Here is a 15905-nt window from a genome sequence, read left to right as displayed (position 1 = left end):
TATATCTATGTCGTTAAATTTCCTGTTATACGTATCCATAATACGGTTAATCGTAGCGTTTTTTGACGAATTTGTTCTGCATTTAGGTATGTGGAAAAGTTGTGTATAACGCGTTTGTCTGTGTGGTACTTTAAGATGAATCCGGGTAACCAATTCGGGGGAATCTATTTTATTAGATATTATGTTGGTAAATAACACTATATTAGCCGTGGTTTGTCTATCAGCGAGAGTTTGAATATTATGAAAAATGCACGCTTGGCGATAATCTGGGAAATTGAGATGTAGTCTACAGTTTAAGTTTTTTATAAACATTTTTTGAATTCTTTCAATTTTGCAGGAATGAATTTTATAATAAGGAGACCAGACAGGTGAAGAAAATTCAAGTAAACTATGAACATAAGAAAAATATAATTTTTTAAGAGTATCAGTATTTTGAAATGGTTTGCCGGTGCGTAGTATAAATCCTAGTGTTCTAAAAGATTTTTCAGTGATACTATCGATGTTACGATTAAAAGTTAATTTTTCATCTAAGAGGATACCTAAATCACGCACTGTTTCGACAGATTTAATATTCGTATTATTTAATTTGTAATTAAAATCGATAATGTGTGACTTCAAAATGATGTTCTGGCGACTAAGAGTCGTTTTGTGAGTGCTCATTTTTAAACCCGAAAATTATAAATGAAAACTCATTTGAAATACATTAATAGTTATATCATTAGAATTGTAAAAATCGGCTCTAAATATATATTTCATTTTTATTGTTATTCCCGACATGTGAAAATACCCCATTGGGTCTCTTGAGACTAATATGAATCAGTTTGATCGGCATTGACCATGATCCTCTGGTGAACGTGTGAAGTTTGTTAACTCCGTTGCAACAGAGATTGGCAAGGATCGCTAACTGCTAGACATCGGGGAAATTTATTGATTCGGCAGAACGGTTGTATAATGTACGACATACATATAATATCAATGGTTAGTGTATTTATCTTAACGAACACTTTATATATTTTAAGGGAGATTAAATAAACATAGCCTGGAACTAAACTGACCTAAGTAACATTTTTGGCAAAATCGAGTTATGAACATTTTTGAACTTTATAATTTAGTTACATTAAACGATACGGCCAAGCAAAAGTGGTGTATATATTTATATACCCAAATGTGCATAACTCTTAAAATTATCATTTTAGAATTTGTATATTTTTTTCATTTTATGAAATTCTAAAGTGGTATATGTAAAATATTTTTTGGTGCTTACTGTTTCAATATCCAATAATTTTTAATGCAGTGTTAGGTTAACTACTAAGCTAACATAAGAATGTAAAAGATTCACTTAACATACACGAACAAGTGCACGCTGAGCTTAAACCTGTTTAATCTGATGATTTTGATAAAATTATAAATAAAATTATCAATGAAACTTCAACGAGACGTCCAAAAACTCCCAAAAGTGAACTATTTAGGAAACTAGTTGTAAATATTGATGTTTTCTGTCCTCTGTTAAAAATACTTATTTGATCTTCTTATCTCCAAAATATGTTGAGAATAGTATAAAAGCTGTAAACAATTCACCAGTCTTGAAGATGCCTACTTAGGCGAAAGCGCTCGTTGGTCAAAATAATATAAAAGTAAAACTAAACCAAGAAGTTTCATTGATAAATTTATTTATAATTTTATCAAAATCATTAACTATGGAGTTTTATCAAGAAATATCGACAAAAAACATCAATATTATACAGTTTAATCTGTTTTCTTGAGTTTTTGATTTTGTAACATAGACCAGGGTGCGTATTCTGATGGGAAGTTAAAATTTATCTTCGATTTTACCTACAAAGTAAAATTAAGTTTTCTGTATGAAAAATATAATAAGTTTACAATTTTTTTTTCTTAACATGTATAATTATCGGTTACTTACGAAGATATTTTGAATTTTCCTACAAATATACACACATTTGTACAAAAACATCGATATTAGTTTATACCGTCTCAGTATATACCGATGAAGATAGCCGTTCATAATGGAGGCCAAAGGCTAGCTATTTCATTTTACTCAACATTAAAAAAAAAATATAGCAAGACGATTGTACAAAAGTATTTTAAAAGGGTTTATGTTTTCGTTTGATTTCAAAATGACAAAAATATTTTATGACATTCCTTGCCTATATGTAGTAATTAACACTCGACAAAAAGTATTCAGAATCTTATAAAATTCGAGCTGTGTTGTAAACTCACAAATCTGACGTCCGAGGTTTGAACTCTTCTATATTAAAAATTTATTCCCATTTTAAAGCATAATTATATTAAATTAGTTGGAAATGGTCCCTAAATTGAAATATTTTATCACGGGAACATAAATACTTAGGTCAGGCATTTAAAAAAAAATATATTTATTGATCGTTGAAAAACAGATGAATTATTCAACAAATATTGTAGAATTTCCTGCTTAGTTTTGTGAAAGTCGTTTTGAAAACCAATATGATGGGGAGTTAACTGCTTTTGGATTTGAGCCAAATTCTTCACATAGAGAAATCTAGATATAAATACAAAAACAAGGCAGAAATAATTTTAAACCGTTTTAATTCACAAAGAATATTTAAATTTATTTTACTGATGTAGAAAATACACTTTTTGGGACAATAGTGTAAAGTTTCCATGACTTGTTATGTAAGAGCTAATTAAGACTGAGAAGACAAATTAAAAATAATATTCAAATGTGTTGAAATTCGTTTTGTGAGGAGTTTCCTGGTCAAGGAGATGCCAAAATCGATCTGCTGAAAAAATCTCTTGAAAACAGTTTTTCACAGTCCACCAAAGTCACAGAAAACATTTTCTACGGAATGCAAATATTTTTCAAAGTAAGAACTTGCCAAGTATGAAAACATTTTATAATTATGTAGATTTTGTGGTAGGGTAGTGGAAATTGGTGCTACTAGTGTAGTGGAAATTGTTCTGGAAAATGTAAAGATGCCACATTGTTTACTAACACGCGTCTTGGCTGATGAGTTATTTACAAAAATTTTATACAGAAATATACCTTTTCCTTTTTCACTAAATTCGTTTTTTTTAAAAATCCTTTTGACCACACAAAGTACTATTTTCTTTCTATTAGATCCAATTCCTTAATTACAAAAGTAACTTGCGTGCCATAGCTTTCTAATCAGATGTAATGAATCGAAGATTAAAAAAATATATAGACAGAACGGTAAATGTTGTAAAGCACATTAAATTGGTCAGTTATCAGATCGTAAGCCCTGTAAATACCTAGAGTTTTATTTGACCTTCTAATGATCATATTTAATTTATTTCTCTACACGCATGTTTACATATTTTTACTCATTTATCATATTTCCGAAAGAGAAAAATAACCAAGCATGTTCCATAAGAGAAAACTAAACAAAGGCTTGTAGGATTGCCAAATTTACCGTAAGCAAGCAATATTTATCTTATAAAATACAACTATCTGAAAATAAAGACATTGTTCAACTTTGCCAAGTTTGCATTGAATATTTTTCTTAAAAGTGTTTATGTAATTAAATACAATCATTAAAAAAGGGCATAAATACGGTAATAAAATTTACACATATACTCACAATGAGGAACTTCAGCCCTACGGGAAACGGGATACAAAAAACGTTTTCTTGCGCGCGGTAAAAATTGAAGCATTAAATTGTAAAGCAAAGTTTCTTGAAAATGTACGGAAAAAATTATAAAAAATATTTTGATAAAAACGCACTACTTTGAATGATGTCACTGGTTCATGTGAATCAACCTATGATCTGAGAGCTATGGAAGATTTCCGGTCTGCTTGTCGCTTCTGGACCAATGAGAAGAACTGAATGAGAATAAGCGGAAATGAACCTCTGACGTTACACGTGGAGTTATTTGAGAAATACAAAACTTAAAAAAAATCGTAGCTCTGATAATACGATATATAAAAAATAAAGATTTTGACTTAGTTTAATAGTCTATTAACAAATAAAAAAAGACCACTGAACTTCCTCATTTAAGTACAATAAAAAAAGGCGTGGAAATTTCTAGCATTCAAAGCAATTAATTGAGTGATATGTTTCAGATAGTTGTACAAAATATTCATTTTAACAACACTACTAGTAATTCAGTACCTAATAATATTATAATATCATCACTCCCTTTCCACACCTAATGGTGCATAGGGTACTGCATTGGTACTCCAGTCGCAGTGTATCTTGATCATTTTTGTTACATGAAGGTGAGGTGATCAATCTTATGCTTCAGGTACCAGTCCAGGGACTATGAAATATTCTGGTGTGAAAATATTGTTTTAAATAAATATTTCAAATCACCATGTCGGGAATCGAACCCAAGACCTCTTGCATGGTAACCAAATGCGCTGACCATTACGCAACGAGCCGACAAATAATATTATATAAAATATAATATATACAATAATAAGTTCAACAAACTATTTATTATTCATTTAACAATAAGAAACAATGGAATAAATCCAGCATCCCTGAACAAAACTCCTATTGATCTCGGCGGCCTCCGTGGTGTAGTGGTCAAGACGCTTGAGTCACGCACGGAAGGTTCCGGGTTCGATTCCCGGTGAGAATACAAAAATTAAAATGTGATTTTTCTCAAGCCTGGGTGCTCTGTGATGTAATTCACCACTGTAGTTAGGCCTCCTGTCCTGTTGTGGTGAAAAAAAAAAAAAATTACATTAAGAATTTACACTTTTATTTATTTTTCTTCTTAGATTTCATTTATTTTTTATTTCCTACATAAAATATTTTAAATAAGGCTTTTGGGGAAACCTGTTCTGAGGAGTGTTCAATTTTTTTTTATATACATATTTCACATGTCATCCAAATACTTTTTTTATTTCTTCTATCCTAATTTACTTTACATTACATATTACTTTTACTATTGTTTTGTTTTAAACTTTACTTTGTTTAATACAGGTTTTTAATTACTTTAACTATTGTTTTTTCTTTGAATTACTTTAAGCGTGTTTTTTATTTTTAATTACATTTGTACAGCTTTTGAAAAAAAAAACTTGTCATACTGTAATTTATAATTATTTTTGAACTGTTTTTTTGCATTTGAGCATGTTTTTTATTCTTATTTATTTTAATTCTAATTTTTTAATTATTAAAATGACTTAAGTAGGTTTTTTTTCAATTCTGATTTTGATAATTCTTTCTTACAATCCTTTGGGTCACTTTAAATATGTTTTTTTTGTATGTTGAACATGTTATTAATTTTAATTTTCAATTAGGTATTTTTAGTATTATTTTTCCCTCTTAAAATATTATTTTTGTAATAGGGAAATTTCACTTTTTTTTTATTTATGATTTTAAATCAATAAGAGGAATTTAAAACTTATTAGTAGCATAAAAAAAGAATTTATAATTTTAAATTCCCGCAAAAATGGTTCATTGCATTGCCGTCAAATTTTGAACTTTGTGACTGTTTAAAATTAAATATAGAACACCGTCACGAATCTTAACGTCACAATTGTCAAGGTCAAACATGTCGCGTTTTAGTGGAGACATATTTTTTGCCCATTTAATTTTTAAAAATTGTGCATGAAAACATTTCTCCACAATATCCATATTGATTTTGAAAATACAATAAATTTTTCCAAATCCATTTCACGTGTTTTTTATTAGTATTCGTAGTGATATTTCCCTATTATAAAAAAAATAAATAAATATATTAAATAGATTATATTAAGATGTAATCAATTTAATACGGAAACTGCAATGGTCCATTAGAATGAAATTTCATTTATGTTTCCAAAATAAAAAATAAAAAATTAATAAATATCCCTAATCTCTTTCAGCCTCTTTGTGTGATGTTCAGCGCATTTGCCTACCATGCGAGAGGTCTCGGGTTCGATTCCCGACATGGTTGATATAAAATATTGATTTAAAAAGGTGTTCAGAATATTTCATAGTCCCTGGACTGGTACCTGAAGCGTAAGACTGATCATCATACCTTCATATATAAAAAAATGATCCAGGTACGCTGCGATTGGTGCACCAATGCAGAGCCTTATGCACCATTAGGTGCGGAGATGGAATGATGGTGATGATAAATCTCTTTCAGCAACTCATTACACATATTTAGTCTTTTATAGTACAGATTATTCAGAGTTGCCTTGATCCTTATTTTTGGGAGTCTGAAACATTAACCAGTCCTCATAGCAATGAATTTTGTTATTACACTGAATGTAACAATGAATTTTTAAATAAGAATATAAATTATTATTAGAAATTCTTTGAATGATTACAATTCAGCATAATAAAATTCGATTCACAAGAAATAACAGACAGTTAACTAAATATAGAGACGCCCTTGAACTTAGCATTTTACGCATCTCAAAGTGATTTGAATTGGCACTAGTATAACTATAAGAAAAAAAACCTTGGCAGAGTATCTTAGGACTCAGGAAAACGGTGGGAAAAAAATCTAAAATCACAACTGTTTGTACTCCCAACCACACGTGAAATGTCGAAGGTTTACCTTACACCCGTTTAATTTATGAAATGAAATTTAAAAAATAAATGGTGAAATCCTCCAAGGTGATAAAACAAGGATGGGTTATGGATGACAAGCGGCCATGAGATAATTTTTTACAAGAACACCTGTTATTTTTAACATTATTAGTGAATGAAACTTCATCATGTCTGTGATTGCAAAATGACTCTCGCTACGTGTGATCTTGAAGTTACACTATTATTATTTTTTAAATTAGTTTTGACGAGGGAACGTAGTATTTTTGTCTATGTTAGCCTTCGTCCGCAAGTTCCGTCTTCTTTAGAAATCTAAGCAACGGTTATTTCAAATTTGTAAATACAAACTAGAATTAACAAATAACAACAGGGATGGAGAATACCTTAAATAAAGGAATATGGAAGTCTAGGCTTTTACAGGGCTTATGATCTGTCATTGGCTGGTTTAAGTGGCTACTTTACACACTGTGTAACATTCACCATTTCACCTATGTTTGAACATCCATATTTCTTCAATTCTTCCATTTGTTGATGTAAGTGAAGTTAAGTGAAGTTTAAGTGAAGACAAACTCAAATATTGTTACAAAACCAACTGGTCCAAGAAGAAGTTTAAAAATTGTTTTCAGGCGTTGCCGAGAATGTGAAATAATTCAGTCAGATGAATCTCTTCACAGCAATAAAGGTTTCAGTTTTTTAACTTCATTTTTAACAACCTAGGATATTTTAAATTTTGTATTTCTGAAACTACTCCGCATGTGACGTCAGAGGTTCTCTTCCGCTAATTCACGTTCAGTTCTACCGATTGGTCCGTTGACGGAAAGTAACCCGAATATCTTTATCATTATGTACCTAGCTACTTTAAACCTTAAACTGCATTTCTTTAGCTTTTTTTAAATTACTTTTTTTATTATTATTTTTTTTTTTTTTAAATAACTAAACTTCTAAACACAGTTCTATATTTTAGGTCTTTATATTGTATTTTTTAAAATTTATGTTGTTTATACACTCTTTCTTTTTATTTTTATACCAGCAATACTTTTTAACACTGTTTCTATCTTTTATATCTTTATATTGTATTTTTTTAAATTTATGTTGTTTATATACTCATCTTCTTTTTTTATACCAACTTTACTTCTAAACACTGTTCTATCTTTTATTACTTTATATTGTATTTTTTAAATTTTATGTTGTTTTTATACTCATGTTTTATATAACTTCCATGTATGTAAAAGCCTTATGAGCATGAAAAATTAATAAAATAAAATATCTTTCACAGCTCTCCTATCTCCTACCGTATGAACTAGTGATGTAGTCCGAAGTAGTTCGTTATTATTGAAATATTTTTGATTATTTTTTTCGTACATATTCAAGAAGCTTTGCCAGACAACTTCATGCTGTATTTTTCTACCCCGCGCCTGAAAACATTTTTGTATCCAATTTCCCATAGCGCCGAAGTTTCTCATTGAACTACATGTTGTAACAGATTGACTGCGTAACTAAAGGTGTTATTGCCCAGTGTTCACTTTACTTCCTAGTGGGAACTTGATTTCGTGTACTACTTCCTTGGCAGTCAGCGATTTAATCAACACAGCTGATATCCGCGCATGTCGGCAATAATTCATCATCAGTAATTATTGATCTCTAGTAATCAATTGTTTACACACAGGAAATGTGTGATTTCGTTTCTGCATTGTACTTAATATGATAGCAGGTCAGCTGACATTGAGAATTGATTTCCAGGTGACTCTTACAGATGTGTTCTAATTTTTCTGAATTCAACCACATATTTCACCCAATTTGTGTATTACATGACAGGTAAAATTTGCACAAGATTATGTACTATTTTCTAACCTATGTAATTTTAGCTTTAGTAATTAAAACGTAGTTTTACGTATTTGTAATAAGAGTATTTTAAATAATGCAGTTTACACTTACTGGATTGCAACTTTGGATTCCCGCTCCGCCAAAGAAATATTCTCGGCCATACGCCACTATTGATGTGTGCCATATTCCATCCACGTGTCGACCTAAAATATCAAGAGCAAATTAAATTAAGACATGAAACATTACAATACAATACAATTAAAACAAAAAAAGTTTATCGCAAAACAAAATTTAAGCATGTGGAGTGAAAATGCAACAGAAAGATTTCAAAGAAAGATTTTTCAATAAATCTTCAAGAAACAAGATGTCAATATTTATGCAATACTAATGGCATTCCACATACTTATATAAAACAATAATATATACATATATTTAAGTCTGTGGATATCTACCAAGTCTAAAAAAACCTTTCACACAAAGCCACAAATAATGTACAAGGTTAATTATACGAGCAATTAAAACAATCTTCAGCTATCATATAAACCTCATTCCGTAATTTATTACTGATTATATGATGGCCATAAAAATATTAAAAAAATAATTCATAAATAAATAATAAGTCACTCAGATACCAAATAATATCAAAATGCCTAAATTCCACACAAGTCATGGTCAAAATAGTTTTGTTTTCAGAGGAATAAAAAATTACAATAATCTCCCCAATGAACTAAAAACTATTAAAAGTATTATATCAGTAAAAAAATTCAAAGTAAATTTAAAGAAATTTTTTGAATCCGAGTAAAAAAAGCTTTCTATTTTTAATTAGTAATACTGTATTATTATTTTCTGTTTTTCTTTTTATTTCGTTAAAAAAAAAATTTCTCACGTGTATTTGAAATTATATAACTTCAAATTACTAAATAAATAAAATAGTCTAAGTCACTCTCTAAGCGCAAGAGTTGGTGAAAGTAAAAAAGCATGTATCAATTATGTAATTATATTAACCATTAAAAAAAAATTAAAAACTTATTTAAAAAAATGAACATTTTGCATTTTGGAGTGGTTGTATTTGTTTATTTGAATATCTTGTGTTCGAGAATGCAATTTTTTTTTATATAAAAGTCATTTATGAACCTCATAGTGTAATGGTGAGCGCATTTGCCTACCATGCAAGAGGTCTTGGGTTCGATTCCCGACGTGGTTGACATGAAATATTTATTAAAAGTGTTTCCCACTAGAATATTTCATAGTCCATCATAACTTTACGTAAGACATCATAACTTTATGTAATACAAAAAATATGGTCAAAATACACTGCGATTGGTGTACCAATGCAGTGCCCTATGCACCATTAGATGGGGAAGGGGGAATGATGATGATTTATGAATCATGAAAAAGATTTAAAGCATACTTTCAATTAATAAAAATTTAAGTGATTGCAAATACAAGAAAATATAATAAATGACCGTGATACAGTATGAGGTATTACCTATCTTTAAAAAAATAGTTATTGTAAATATGAATATCAGGGTAACTTGCATAAGTTTGTGAAACTTAACAATTGCATATATTTAGCGATGCACTGTACACAATTATGTACACAAGAATTGTTTATTTCTTTTACGTAATGGGAAACGTTAATGTAAATATATGTATTTGATTAATGTAAAAAATTGTATTTAGTTGTAATATTGTATTTTTATTTGTTATTTATTAAAAAATATATAAGTATACAAAATTAAAAACAAAAATTACGTAAAAAAAAATTATCACTATACTATGAAGAGAGGAGAGGAGATGGAAAGGAAAGAAGAAGGAGAAAGGAACAACTAAAATATTTCGATAGTGACATTTCGATGTTGATTTAAATGTAAATAAAGAAGGGGCGTCTCTAACATTAGTGGGTAGATTATTCCACAATTGAGCAGCTACAACTGTGAAAGAGGAGGCAAGAAAATTAGATCGGTGAAAGGGTATTACAAGGGTTCTTTGGCTACTAGAAAGAAGAGATAGTCTTTGTTGTGATAGAGGTTGGAAGAGCTCTCTCAGATAAACAGGCGAAGTGGGATTATTTTAAATATTGTGAAGAAGAAAAAACACACAAATTACAAAATAAAATTATATGGAGTATGTTTATTTAATGACAATAACTTTCATTTTGAATAGCTCGATATTTTAAAATAAAGCTTAAGCCGAGGCAAACGTAAATCCTAGCTCAGTGTAAGGTCACGTCACTTTGCACTATAATTTTTCGTGTTTTATTTACAGACCTGAGAGAAAACATCTTTTAATCGTGAATATTCCACCTCATAATAACTCTTTTATCCGCACTCAGCGGCGCATTGATCAGTGCATTTGTAGGTACACAATTGCAGTGAGTCAGCGATCATTTGTAATATACATGAAGATAAGATGATCAGTCCTTTGCTTCAGATGCCACTACAGTGACGATGAAATATTGAGTTGTAAAAATACGTTAGTTAATCAATGTTTCATGTCAAGCATGTCAGAAATTGAGCCCGAGACCTCTTACGCGGTAGGCAAACACGCTAACTTGTAGACCACAAGGTGGCCTAACTTCCAATAATCTCCCTTTTCAGGATTCTAATCTTCAAGTAGACATTGGGTTCAAACGTTGAGACATTACCGAGGTTCTGGTTTTATTTGACAACTACATTTCATTACATGACACTTAAATATAGATGATAACTAAAGAAATCAGGCAAAAATGCAAACCCGAGATGGGTATAATTGATAAGATTAAGAAAGGGTCAGTAAGATGGTTTGGTTGTGTAGAATGAATGGACGACGAAATAATGATAAAACAGATACATAACAGAAATAATGAAAAAACAGATATATAGCTGCTCGATTGTGGAATAATCTACCCACTAATGTTAGAGATGCCCCCTTCTTTATTTACATTTAAATCAAGATTGAAATGTCACTATCTAAATCTTTGAGTTGTTCCTTTCTCCTTCTTCTTTCTTTCCCCCTCTTCGCTCCTCTCTTCTTCTAGTATAGTGTACAAATTTAGTTAGTGTAAAATTTAGTAAGTGTAAAAATTCAGTTAGTGTAAAAATTTAGTTAGTTTAAAATTTTTATTTAAAATTTTAAGATTCAGTATAATTAGAGTAGTAAATTGTGCGGTAAAGTTTCATGAAAATAAAAGAAAAAAACGAGCTACTTTGAACGACGTCACTAGTTCTTCCGAATCAACCAATGGTAGTTTGATTATTTTTTGATGACTTGTGATGTCACACGCTGTTTATCTGAGAAAGCTCTTCCAACCTCTATCACAACATGGACTATCTTCTTTGTTCTAGTAGCGAGAGAACCCTTGTAATACCCTTTCACCGCTCTAATTTTCTTGCCTCCTCTTTTACAGTTGTAGCTGCTCAATTGTGGAATAATCTACCTACTAATGTTAGAGACACCCCTTCTTTATTTACATCCAAATCAACATCGAAATGTCACTATTGAAATATTTTAGTTGTTCCTTTCTCCTTCTTCTTTCCTTCCCATCACCTCTCCTCTCTTCATAGTAGTGTTAATTTTTTTTTTTACGGATTTTTTGTTTTGTTTTTAATATTGTATAAAATTTTAAGATTCTACTGAATTATACTTAATTCCTTAGAATATGTTCCTGTACTAGTAACTTTCTCAAACTGAACGGTTTGGGTAGGAAGGAAGAAATTGCCATAAGGCAATATGCCGAGAATTAAATAAATAAAATATATATGGCGAGAACAAATAGTAACGTAGGACGAGGATGATCATAAAAGACGTGACATGATCAGACAAAACAAAAATCTCAAGTCTGGTCGTGTGAAAAGCTGACATAATGAAGAGCACGTATGATCGTGGAAGAAGCTGGGAATACATGTCAGGATAGACGTGCGTGTCATTCCATTTTTTATTTTTTTTATATGTAGTTGCATTATTCAATACCTTGCTTGTCATTCCATTGTCTCTGTCTACGTTATGGCATGATGGTAGTAATAGAAGTGGATGATAACTTTAAACATTTTATTTTGGCGACCTCCGTGGTGTAGTGGTCAAGACGCTTGACTCACGCATGGAAGGTTCCAGGTTCGATTCCCGGTGAGAACACAAAAAAAATATTAAAATGTGATTTTTCTCAAGCCTGGGTGTTTCGTGATAAACTTCACCTCTATAATTGGGCCTCCTGGCCTGTTGTGGTGCAAAAAACAAATAAATAAATAAAAAAATAAAAAATTAGGGGTATAAAAGATTTTTGGACACAGGGGAGTGAGGTGTTGCTGTAAAGAAGACATGTACAAAAAATAATGCAACCAATGAGCAAGTTCAGTGCTACTGGAAATTGGATATAAAAAAAAAATGCGCACGGAAAAAAATAGAGCATTAAATTGTGCGGTAAAGTTTCTTGAAAATTAAAGAAAAAAAACGAGATACTTTGAACGACGTCACTAGTTCTTCCGAATCAACCAATGAATGGCAGAGTGATTATTTTTTGATGACTTGTGACGTCACACGCGAAGTTATTTCAAAATTATAAAACTTTTAAAAGTCAAAGTGCTGATAGTTTTATAGTCTATTAACAAATATTTTTTTTTCAAAAACTGAACTTATTCATATTATTTGCATAAATGAAAACACGTTTTATAAAGCAGAAAACCTTATTAGAATATAATCATGAATATAAAAATCACATTGAAATTAAAAACACGACCACTAGAAACAAAATGTACACACTGAGATATTTTTATTTATCATAATATTAAGATTTGAAATAATTAAAATGACAAGTTTAAAAACAAAAAGTTCAGAGAAAAACAAAAAACTTTTTTAAAACAATGTTTTAAGTGTGCCCAAATGATTGAAGACAGGCTGGATTTCCTCCCTAGGGATCTAAATTTATTGAAACTGAGAGGTAAATTTTTTTTGAGAAATTAATAGGGAATTCTAGGCATTTACAGGGCTTACGACCTGTCATTGATCAGCCACTTTACACATAAATTCAACATTCTGCTTATGTTTGAACATCAATATTTCTTTAATTCTTCGATCTGTTGATTTTTGTGTGGTTAAAGAGCTGAAACCTTGATGGATGCGGATGATATTCTGATTCTTAAAATGATTTCACCCACATACTAGGCAATGCCAGAAAATAGTTTTAAATCATCATATTTCTTCGTGGACCAGCTAGTTTTATCAACAATATTTTGAGTTTGCAGAATGGTGGATGTTACATAGTGCGTAAAGTGGCCACTTAAGCCAGCCAATGACAGGTCATAAATCCTGTAGACTTCTATAAAATGCTTTCCATCTCTGTTGTAATATATTAATAATGAAGCTATAATAGTCGGCCTCGTCGTGTAGTGATCAGCGCGTTTGCCTACCATGCAAGAGGTCTCAGATTCCTGACGTGGATGACTTGAAATATTTATTTAAAAAAGTGTTTTTACACTAGATATTTCATAGTCCCTGGACTGGTACCCGAAGCATAAGACTGATCATCTTACCACCATGTAACAAAAATGATCAAGATACACTGCGATTGGTGTATTAATGCAGTGCCCTATGCATCATTAGGTGCGGAAAGGGAATGATGATGATGATGGTGAAGTTATAATAATTACAAGTATGTAATTATTTCTTTTGATTGTATTTGAAATATTATGTCTTTACAAGGGCACATTCTAAAAAGCCATTGTAAGTTCATAAATACGAGTGTGTAAACTGTTATTTAATTTGAAATGAATTTAATTTTGACATGTGTATTTATTTATTTTTTATATTATAAACAAGAGGCAGTTATAATAATAAACGCAAAATACCTAATTGTTAATTATAAATAAAATAGTTAAATCTGTTATTAGTTTTCTAACAAACATTTTGAATAAAAAAAAAACTAAATCAATGTTATAATTTAAACTGCTTTTCCCATACAAATAAATAATATACAGAGAAGATAAAAATTTTCAGACACCTAAAGGCAGAATGGACGTAATCACAAACACAGAAATAGTTTATTCTAAAAATACAACATGTAAGTATGTGGGTGACACACCAATATAAAGAATGTGAAAGAAAATAACAGCAGAAAACATTATTAACATCATCATTGGGAAATTCTAAAAATACTGGCAATATAATGGTAAAACTATAAACACAATTAAATAGCAAATGTGATAGCGGCTTCAGTGTTTACATTTTGTTTTCATTGGTCGAGAAAAAGCGCAAAAATCAGATTTTAATTGTGAGTCGAAGTTGTTAATTTCATACCCAAAAACATTGCTGACATTATGCGAGCCATACCCTTGGTCAGATCGTAGATGTAGAGATCCACCGGTACTCCGATTTCGTCCATTTTTTCAGATTATCTGCACAAATAATTTTAAAAAACACCTGGGATCAAAGGAGAACAAAACAAAATACTTTTTTCAATTCAAACTTCTTTTGTTTTTAATTTTTCTCATTCAATAACTTCCGATCAAATATTTGAATAAAGAACATCACTACACTGGAATTTTATGAATAAAAAATGTATTCGATTATCTGGGATGTTTGCACTAAAAAAAGGTTGATACCAATGATAACAATTCGGAAAGAAATAATTGACGGTGGTTCCATAAACCTCCTGCTTTCACGTGTCTTAAGAAGTTCGGAATGGTTCACTAGCTATGCAACGGTAGAGAAGTGAGTGTATACTTAATGTGAAACTCTTGGCACAACTTTGAGAGGGTGTCTGTCCTGAGAAATTTAATTCTAAATTAATCTGGGATATTGTTTTGACACAAATATTATAAAAGATTTTCATAAGGAAGATTTTTTGCAAAAAATTTTTGTTTGTTTTGAATATCATTTGATTAATGAAAAAACACTATGAATGAAGCTTTTCTGAAAAAGTTTTTTATTTCAATGCGTCATTGATAATTGTTAGTCGCTGACTTTTATCCAAAGTGTTTTTATTTACAGATTTCAAGATGTGTTTGAAAAAACAGTATTAAAACATTGAAGTAATGTTTTTAGATACTTAAACACATTGTTTTATAAAAAAAATACTTATTAATCATAGAATACTATCTTATGATATAAAACCAGCAGAACTATCATTTGAGCCCATCAACCTATTAATACACATAGACGTACCCTGAGCCCTCAAAAATGATGATACTCAACTTATGCCCAAACGCTCAGTGATGCCCAAAGCGTATTTTTTTAATTTGAAAATTTATTTATTATTCATACTCTGTTGATGATCATCATCATTCCTTTTCCGTATCTAATGATGCATAGGACACTGGATTGGTACACCAATCGCAGCGTATCTTGATCCTTTTTTTTTTGTTAAATGAAGGTAAGATGATCAGTCTTGTGCTATGGGTACCAGTCCAGGGACTATGAAATATTCTGGTGTGAAAACATCGTTTTGAATAAATATTTCATATCAATGTCAGGAATCAAACCCGAGACCTCTCGCATGGTAGGCAAACGCGCTGACCATTACGCCATGAGGCCGACAAATTTATAATAATGATGGCAATAATATTTTTTACATCTTTTGAAAAGTATGGCGGAGTCTTTTGTTTT

The 15905-nt window shown here is 30.4% G+C and overlaps 1 protein-coding gene across 6 annotated transcripts in view; it reads right to left on the bottom strand.

Annotated features, from left to right (window-relative positions):
• LOC148281615 (uncharacterized) overlaps positions 1–15905 on the bottom strand; it is a 56505-nt gene that overhangs the window by 39025 nt on the left and 1575 nt on the right. For 2 of the 6 annotated variants that reach the window (XM_088226427.1, XM_088226428.1), the window contains exons 2-3: positions 14598–14695; positions 8439–8530 (exon numbers count right to left, since the gene is read on the bottom strand). In XM_088226427.1, coding sequence (XP_088082553.1) covers positions 8439–8530; positions 14598–14682 — 177 coding nt within the window. In that variant the 5' untranslated portion in view covers positions 14683–14695. Of the gene's footprint in view, positions 1–8438; positions 8531–14597; positions 15067–15905 lie in introns of those variants that run through there. The other 4 variants (XM_088226430.1, XM_088226431.1, XM_088226432.1 and 1 more) reach the window with 3 other exon arrangements.

This window comes from Micrasema longulum, unplaced genomic scaffold (genome assembly GCF_059751315.1).
Source record: "Micrasema longulum isolate JH-2025_06_02 unplaced genomic scaffold, ASM5975131v1 h1tg000431l, whole genome shotgun sequence".
NCBI lineage: Eukaryota > Metazoa > Arthropoda > Insecta > Trichoptera > Brachycentridae > Micrasema > Micrasema longulum.
The sequence above is the reverse complement of the archived record's forward strand: the minus strand, read 5'-3'. Positions and strand labels throughout refer to the sequence as shown.